The sequence below is a fragment of the Lagopus muta genome, chromosome Z (genome assembly GCF_023343835.1).
Source record: "Lagopus muta isolate bLagMut1 chromosome Z, bLagMut1 primary, whole genome shotgun sequence".
Lineage (NCBI taxonomy): Eukaryota > Metazoa > Chordata > Aves > Galliformes > Phasianidae > Lagopus > Lagopus muta.
Window position 1 is genome coordinate 21,846,796 of NC_064472.1, and position 9,579 is coordinate 21,856,374.

General features: G+C 39.3%; 1 protein-coding gene across 1 annotated transcript in view; it reads right to left on the reverse strand.

The window, feature by feature from the left end:
* LOC125686565 (interleukin-31 receptor subunit alpha-like) overlaps positions 1-7,920 on the reverse strand; it is a 29,234-nt gene extending 21,314 nt beyond the window's left edge. The window contains exons 1-3 of the mRNA XM_048930700.1: positions 7,831-7,920; positions 7,585-7,635; positions 3,764-3,875 (exon numbers count right to left, since the gene is read on the reverse strand). Of these exons, the coding sequence (XP_048786657.1) occupies positions 3,764-3,875; positions 7,585-7,635; positions 7,831-7,873 (206 nt within the window). The 5' untranslated portion in view covers positions 7,874-7,920. The remainder of the gene's footprint in view (positions 1-3,763; positions 3,876-7,584; positions 7,636-7,830) is intronic.
* Positions 7,921-9,579: the final 1,659 nt, after the last annotated feature.

Sequence of the window (9,579 nt, forward strand, 5' to 3'; positions counted from 1 at the left end):
ATAGATTGATCTGGTCAAATCCGTGACAGATTTTTGGCGCCCAACGTGGGGCACGATAAGCACAAGCCAAACCCCAAATAAGTTGTACCTCCTTAGATTTATGTAAGCCGCATAGTCCCTGATTCAAATACTGGCTTAGTTTCTCAGGATCCCACAGGTGTTCAAGAGTAAAATCCCATGACACTGCGGGTCCCCATGCTTCTAAGACCTTTCCTAAACCTCTCCATATCCATATAACATCGCAGATGGAAAGCTGCTGTGTGGAGCCCCACACGACAAGTTGCAGAGGCCACTGAAGGGAAAGGAGAATCAAGTCAATTTGCAGAGGTAAAGGTGCGCCATGTAGATGCTCATGTGCCCAAGAGTCGGGCTACTGAAGAACAGCAAAATAACCATCAGGTAGACCGAGCTGCCAGAATTGAGGTGGCTCAAATAGACCTGGACTGGCAGAACAAGGGTGAATTATTTCTGGCTCGGTGGGCCCATGAGACCTCAGGTCATCAAGGGAGAGATGCAACATACAAATGGGCTAGAGACCGAGGGGTGGACTTAACTATGGATGCCATTGCACAGGTTATTCATAACTGTGAAACATGTGCCATCATCAAACAAGCCAAGAGGATGAAACCTCTGTGGGAAGAAGGGCGATGGCAAAAGTACAAATATGGGGAGGCCTGGCAGGTTGATTATATCACCTTGCCACGATCTCGCAATGGTAAGCATTATGTGCTTACTATGGTGGAGGCAACCACTGGGTGGCTTGAAACATATGCAGTACCCCATGCTACCGCCCGAAACACCATACTGGGTCTCGAGAAACAAGTCCTGTGGCGACACGGCACCCCAGAAAGGATTGAGTCAGATAATGGGACTCATTTCAAAAATTCTCTTGTATATACTTGGGCCAAAGATCATGGCATTGAGTGGATTTACCATATTCCCTATCATGCACCAGCCTCTGGTAAAATTGAACGATACAATGGACTGTTAAAAACGATGCTAAAAGCACTGGGTGGCGGAACATTTAAGCACTGGGAGAAGCATTTGGCAGAAGCCACCTGGTTGGTCAATACCAGAGGATCTATCAATCGTGATGGTCCTAACCAATCCAGTTCCCTACATACCGTAGAGGGAGATAAAGTCCCTGTTGTACATGTAAAGAACATGTTAGGAAAGGCAGTTTGGGTTCTTCCAGCTTCTGGAAAGGGCAAACCTCTCCGTGGTACAGTTTTTGCCCAGGGACCAGGATCCACTTGGTGGGTAATGCAGAAGAATGGGGATGTCCAATGTGTACCACAAGGAAACTTGATGCCGGGGGAGTGCAGTTACTAATTCTATGTATATGTACATAGCCATGTGTGCATTTTAATCATTTTTTGTTTGTTTGTATATATGTATATATATTTTAAGCATGATGTAACGATGTAGAATAAGGGGTGGAATGTCATGGTTCTATGTTTTTTGTTTTTGTTTTTTTGTTTTGGGTTTCAGTATTCCACATCAAAACATCATGTAGTGTACGGGGCATTAAAGTGTCACTGCCCAATCCCAGCTACCTATCCCTGTACATTACAGAAGTCACGGGATCTGGCCCTTCCGGGTGGGGGGGGCGCTCTCTTGCTGCCTGGCAGTGGGTGCTGGAGGGTGCTTTCCTGGCCGTTCCAAGCTTTTCAGGTTTGAATCGGTCCCGGGAACTCTCTCTCTCTCATCTTGTCTGATTTATTAATCTCAGTTTCAATTAAATTGTATCTATTGTGTTATCTTGTATTCCGATATTATAGTAAAATAAGTTTTCCTCCATAGATTGTTGCCGCTGTTCTTTTCCTCCCTTCCTTCCTTCCCATTTTGTGGGACTGGGGTGGGGGGGGGGGGAGGGCAGAGGCCTGTCGCCCCTGTCACGGACATAGATTGATCTGGTCAAATCCGTGACACATATTTTCCAAGGCTAAAGCTGTTCTAATTCAATATTCTTAAAAAGAAGTGGATAGGCATACTAATTACATACCTAGATACTTCAAGTATTAAATGTGCTGATCATGGTAGAACATTTTATAATAGAACAAAACTCCTGGAAGCTTCCCTTGTCTTTTGCTTCAGACTAGTTGTGAATCAGCCATTAATATTTCAAACTATGATTTTGAATGCTTGATTTGAACATCTCTGTGGGAGTGTTATTCTTTAATACTTTTCTTTCTGACAATTAAATTGTAAAGTGCAAAGAAAAGAAAAAATTTCAGTGCTAGTCTAACATTGCTTGCAGATGGAGTGATGTCATCTTCTAGGCAAGCAGGAAAAAAATCCTTTGAATGCTTGTTATTTTCCTTCCAAAACAATAAAAAGGGAGAAGAAAGTTTTTCTTTAGGATTATCAGGCTGAAGCCTAGGAGGCTGAGATTCAAATTCTGACTCTAGATTGGGAAAACTTGTATCTCTGTGAGACAATTGCATCTCTCCTATCCTACCATCTCTTTCCCTTTTTACTACCTTTTCTGTTCATAGCATCAACTCTGCAATTTACCAATAATACACTCTGATTTTGACTGGACATACAAAGAGCAACTACATTACAAATACTCTTGCCCTTAATCTCATGGCAAATCCAAAATACAAAGAGGTAAAGTGAGGAAAATCTCTTTCGTAATGAAGATACGGAGGCAGCAACATTAACAGTCCAGTGGGCAGATGTTGATTTAATCTTCACATCTGCATTTTACCTCATTTCTTTGCTTTAGCTCTCTTAAAAAAATGAAGCAACTGAAGATAGACGTATTTTGTTATTAACCTCTACAATTTAATTTCACCTATTAAACTCGCTAATTTGCAACTGCAGTAAGATACTTCAGAATCTATTTTATTTTCTTTAATGTAGCATATCCAGCATTTCATTGGTTATCTGGTTTAACATAATAATATTGCATAATGAAACTCAATCTTTGAAACTTAGAATGCATTAGTGTTGAATATTTGCGGCAAGTCACTAGACAAAAGTAATTAATTAAATGGTCTTTGGAAATAAAGTTTCAAACAGAGATTTTTGGTGCATGGAAAGGTGACTAATGACTAGCAAATTGCAGAAAGAAGAAGTTATTTATTGGATAAAACATTGTTTATTGGGTGGAGGGAGGTAGCTGTGGTATCATTTCCATGTTCTCAGCGGATAGTGAAGACAATTAGTGGTTGGAAGATATAATGTCACATCTCTGAAATATGGTTACTAACCTATAACAGTAAACCTATAAACCTATAAAGTTTGTTCTGTTATCTTTTCCTTAAAACTGGGAGGGAAGGTGGAGGTTTTAGCTTGCTCAGTATTTAATGAATCAGTGGAAAAGATGGGTAAGTACAGTTGCTACAACTGAGGTCCTCTCAGTCCAATCCTGAGTAGTTTTCTGGGCACTCCTCAAGAAATTAGAAAATGGTACATCACTGTTCTTCAGATTAGACAAATGGTTGTTGACTCTATGCACCTATTTCAAACTTTTCTGTAGATCTGTTCAAGCACAAATTCCAGCTGTTTCTGCATTGATTATAAAGCAAACAGAAGTGTCTGCTTAGTATCATGTGTGCTGCCAGTGTCACTCTCCCTGCAGTTTGAAATGTGCAGCTCTTATTAAGTCGGTAAGAATTGAAATTGAAAGGCTTGATCAGTATTGTGTAACAACCTACAATGTGATTAAATATGTATGAAAAAAAAATTTAAGCAGGTAGGAATGACCAGACAGCAATGATAACTATTCATTTTCTGAAGTGACTTTTAGACTTACCATTTTAAAAATAAGGTGTAATTAATACTATTTGGAGCACTGGGTGCCGGCAGCCAGGTACAGGTTAGATCCTCACTTAGTTCTTTGTAACAGGCCAATTCATTGTCCCAATCTGTAAGATGAAATATATGGACTGGAAAAGACCCATCACCAACAACTATTTACAATCAATAGGGGCAATATAACTAGCAGAATCAAAAGAGAAAAATACAAAAGCTGTATTCTTTGTAAAATGAAATAAGTAGCTGCTGTATGAGCCTTATGTCATGTTTGTTCTCAAGGTAAGCAGCTCACTAACATTTAAACAAGAAACATTTAGAGAATTTAAACATGATCAGTCATGTTTCCAAATAAAACAGTTTTCTTATGTGACTATAGAAAAAGGACCATTCTCCCTATGTTTTATGTTTCCTTGAAGAGCTGTTCTGCACCAAACAACACAGTGTGAAAACACTTGCTTTCCTGCAGCTGTGTTCTGACACATTTGAGCAGTACTGAGCAGTGAGGGTGAGCAGTGACAGTTTTGCTTCCTGCTTGCCACTGCTCTTCTTTAGAGCTTGAACTGTTTTTCTTTTAATTTGATTGGAGTACCTTCATACCATGGAAAGCACTACTACGTTCCCTGGGACAAAATAATTTCATGAATACAAGGAATTTATATTTTTTTATCATCTGTTTGGGTTACTTTGAGTAAAGTTCTTGCAAGATAATTTCCTTATAGCACATGACGAAATTGCTGTGAACCTTCTACCCTAGCATACCTTTGGTTTTTGACTCCCAACTCTCTTTTCTGTGGTTTCGCACTTTCCGTCTCTGTCAGACAGTGTCTGTTGTGCCCTCAGTGTCTCTGCTGATGTGACAGACTGGGAACAGGAACTGTGTGGCACCACTCAGCTGTTTGCTGGAACATATATAAGACAGTGCCTCCTGGGAGGTTGCTCCAGATCTTCAGAGCAGCCCATGTTCACCAAGGAGTTACTATGGCTTGAGAACCTTGCAGAATGAGGAGCAACTCTCCTGTGTGGGGAGAGACCCTCTTTGTTGGAAAGATTGCAAACTGGATGTGACAACAGCTTTGTCAGTAGCAACTTACTGACTGTTAAACATGAGTCTGTAGATATTTTGGAAAGTGTAGGCCAAAACGGAGGGTCTTCTAGACCTCACACACACCTTAGAAATTAATTCCATGCAATAATTTATTTCTTAATCAATTAATTTTAAGTGTGGATGAAAAAAAAAGAGAGAGGGCTGGCATTTTGATGATCAATACCAAGGACAAATGTGATATTTCTACAGTTTCCAACCTGTAAGATTTACGGGGGAATTTCTTGCAAGTCATTACACCAGTGTAGCTAGGACTATTTTTCAAGAATGGATTGACCAGATTCCAGAATTAGTCCAAAATCATCAATCACCTCTTTGTGGAGTTCATAGTCTGCTGTATGCTCCCAGACTCACAAAGATTGCATTACAAAGCAGGAGCATGAATTTTCAAACAGAATGACTTGTGCTTAATTTTTGGTAAAAGGTTTTGTGGGTTTTTTTTGTTTCATTTTGTTTTTGCAATTGAACATATGTGTGTGGTTCAGACAAGGGGTAGTTAAACATTGATGATATTCTTAAAGGATGTATTAATCTGTAGTGGTTAAACATACTTTAATATTTCAGAAATCTCTTATCAGAAACCGTAGTCATAAAATCCGACTGTCCTCCTTTTGCTTTGTGTTTTATTGTCTGAAGAGTCAGCCAAAGTATCACCCACACTTTTAAAAAGAGGTGCAGAAAGAAAATGCAGGTGTTTTTTTGTTTGTTTATTTAGTTGTGTCTTTTTCTTTTCTTTTCTTTTCTTTTCTTTTCTTTTCTTTTCTTTTCTTTTCTTTTCTTTTCTTTTCTTTTCTCTCCTCTTCTCTCCTCTTCTCTCCTCTTCTCTCCTCTTCTCTCCTCTTCTCTCCTCTTCTCTCCTCTCCTCTCCTCTCCTCTCCTCTCCTCTCCTCTCCTCTCCTCTCCTCTCCTCTCCTCTCCTCTCCTCTCCTCTCCTCTCCTCTCCTCTCCTCTCCTCTCCTCTCCTCTCCTCTCCTCTCCTCTCCTCTCCTCTCCTCTCCTCTCCTCTCCTCTCCTCTCCTCTCCTCTCCTCTCCTCTCCTCTCCTCTCCTCTCCTCTCCTCTCCTCTCCTCTCCTCTCCTCTCCTCTCCTCTCCTCTCCTCTCCTCTCCTCTCCTCTCCTCTCCTCTCCTCTCCTCTCCTCTTCTCTTCTCTTCTCTTCTCTTCTCTTCTCTTCTCCTCTCTTCTCCTCTCCTCTCCTCTCCTCTCCTCTCCTCTCCTCTCCTCTCCTCTCCTCTCCTCTCCTCTCCTCTCCTCTCCTCTCCTCTCCTCTCCTCTCCTCTCCTCTCCTCTCCTCTCCTCTCCTCTCCTCTCCTCTCCTCTCCTCTCCTCTCCTCTCCAAATATCCAAATACATTGGATATTCAATGTAGCTTTTTCTTTTACTCTGAATTGAGCCTTTCTTTGGTTTGGTAATTCTTATTTTCTTTTAAAGAAACACCTGGAAAATAAACCTTTTTGGAACTTCTCTAACACTTTTTGTCAGTATGTTTATAATATGCTACTCTTGAAACCATGTGAAATAATAGTTCTGGAGAGGTCGTTGAGGTGAAATCTAATGGAAATCTCTTCACCCTTCTACAAAATTTCTGTTAACTTCTTCCCAGATAATTTCTATTAACTGAGATCCAAGTGGTGACCACACTGTTGCAGACCTGTCTGCTTTAAGAAAACGAAGGGCTTGTGTTGTTCTTCATGCTCTTGATTTTACCAGATTTTTTTTTCCTCTCTGAGAGAGTTTCAAAATAGTCAAGGCAAAATAGTGGCAGGGTAGTTTTTATGCATGGAAACTCTGTATTAGCTTACCCCACACCTACTGCCCTATACTCAAGTCCTGTATTACACTCTTCAGCTGACAATACCTTATTACCATGTTTTCAATTGTTCTACAATTGGGAGATTTAGTGTACTTATGCACATTCAGTTTTATCCTGTTCATTTTTAGTTTTACTGTACTGCTTTCCCTGAAAGAACATATGTATTGTTAGTTCCTCTATACCTTGCAATATTTTTAGGCCTGTACCAAGACAGCACTCAGAGGTGTACAAAGAGAAAACTTTTCCTGTACCAAAGATAGCACAATCTAATTTCCTTTTTAAAACAAAGAAACAGCCAGGCAGGCAGATGAGGCATAGTTTTTCCACTCTAGAATTTTGTTCTTATTTGTCTGGTATTCTCAGTAGCACTTTGAATTTAGTCCAGTGGGATAACAGCAAGGCTTAGAAAATAATGCATGGTTAGTTTCAGATAAATAGTCTTACTATGATATCTCATCCAGTACTATGTACTAGAAAATGTACCTTCCCTGCTGTGGCTCTTAGCAAGTAGGATTATTTCTGCCTACAATAAATTCCACATGACCACCATGCTCTCTATTGATACATATTTGAATGATCCATTTTGCCATTGACAGTAGTGTATTAATTAAATCTAAACCATAAAAGTTTGTTAATATAAACGGTACAGATTTTATTGTCTTTTGAGGAGGCCACTAGGAGGCCCCCAGAAACAAGAAACAGAGATAGACCCTGTGCCTTCAGCCCTGCAATAGGGAGTGAGGTCTTGGGAAACAGTAAGAAATTCACAGCTTCTACATTCTGAATTTCAACCAAAAAGCCCTATGCCATATTTCAGATGCAGTCACTTCAGCTGGTATATTTCCATCAGCAAAGATCTCCATCTTTGTCATTAAGTAGTCATCGTGTGAGAAATGTTTACGCACCTGAAAGCTGCTTGCAAAATGGAAAATCCCAGCTTAAATAGTTACAGGAATCTAAGGAATAAAAAAGAATACATTTAACAAGACAACTGTAAAATAAATAGGGAAATCTTTTACTAATTGTAGTTTCTTCTACCCAGAGTTTTTAATCCACTAATGACTTAAATCATACATCCTTGTCTTTGAGTAATCTTTAGAATTTTTACTACATATAAACAGTAGTAAAACATGCATCAAATGAAAACTCACCTGCTACAAATAAAATGATAGCTGCAAGCAGAGAGTTCTTCATCTTCTCTGAAAAGAAGCATAATGATTACTATCAACATTACGCTATCTATAGTCTATTCTTTACACTTCCTTTTCTAACTTCCTTTCAGTCCACTAGCTGTAATTGCATTGGTTGAATACAAATAACCTGCTTGTTAATGTGCTAGACTTTCAAGCTTCTGTTTATTAAATATATTTACAAAATCCTAACTTCATGCTTATGAAAAGTAGAAACTTTTACCCTTGCTGTTTGCAAGAAGTAACAACATGATTCTTAAATGTGTATAAGATACCAGCAGGGCAAACATAGGTAGGTGATTTAAGCATCTTCGAAGGTCTAGGCTAAATATCAATGTGAATTGGAAATACTGATATCAAAAGTAAGGCAAAGTTTGTGACTTACTCTAACATGAATGTTTGGATACTGCAGAAATAATAGTAGCAGCAGACCTGCTTGTCTTCTCTTTCTGCCTTCTTTTCCCACTCAAAATAACATCAGCACTGCAAAGATGCTGTATCTTCGTTGTTGGTAGCAGCACTGGGAGCTTTACTGTAGATAAAAATCACACACCAGGTGTGACTACAAGTTCCACGTCTATGAAATCTGATGATAGAACATTTAAAATAACTCTAGGCACAGAAGCCATCAGAACTGGCATAGGAGTTGCTGCTAACACCGTAAAGGGAAATTTTCAGAAAATTTCAGTACTCTAGGGAAATTTCCCCTCTGTGTTTAGACAGCTGCAAGCAGAGACTGGATTCAGACCTACCTGGTGATAGGCAAATTTTTAAATTGTCTTGACAAACATAATGTATTTCAAGTAGAATATTAAATACCAATATATATATATATTGCTATCAATACCTGTTTAAAATGAATCACTTGTTTAAGAAGAAGGATATGGACGTGGTTCTGAGCCTGCTGTACAGTGGCAGTGTGTGACTAATTGCACCAGCAATATCTTATCAGATTTTCTGAAGTGTACGTTCATGAAACACAAATGAGCATTCAATTCTACTGGGTGTTACAGGGAGTTTCCTAGTAATGTGATTGTATGGGCTTGGGAGCATGTTCCAAAATGATGAAGGGAAGTATACAGACATGCATGCAAAATTAAAATCTCTCTTACCTGAGAAATCCAAATATCTGCCTTGACAGCACTTCTCACAAAGAACAGAAGGAGGATAGTGGTAATTCATAAGCAGTAAGGAAAAACTGACAAAGAGGTAACACAGGTCGTAGATGGAGAGATTTTGATAGTAGAGTTTTTTTGATTGCAGAGTTCTAGTTTCAGAGTAAAATAAAAGTGCCCAGATGGCCAAGGAGGCCCATGGCATCCTGTCTTGTATAAGTGAAATAGTGTAGCCAGCAGGGTCAGGGGTAAAGAGAAGCAAGACCATGTGATGATTGCTGGAGCTCTAGGTCTCAGTAGGGATGTTACTTCCATTTAAAGAAAAAAATAGATCAACAGGTAGAAGTGCAGAGATCACACTGCCAATCAAAACAAAGGACAGATTTTTATAAACCAGTGTTTGCCATAGGAATAGGAACCTGTTATTAATTATAGGTCAGGTATACAGTTGCCATAGTAACCTTTTGATGTTTAACAGAAACTGAGCTATTATTTCTGAAATACCTTTTGCATCGGACTGCTTTTTCAGGTGTTTAATATTTTAGCTCTTTTTCTTGCATGGGTTTCAGTCAGAATTGTATATGCCTTAAATTTT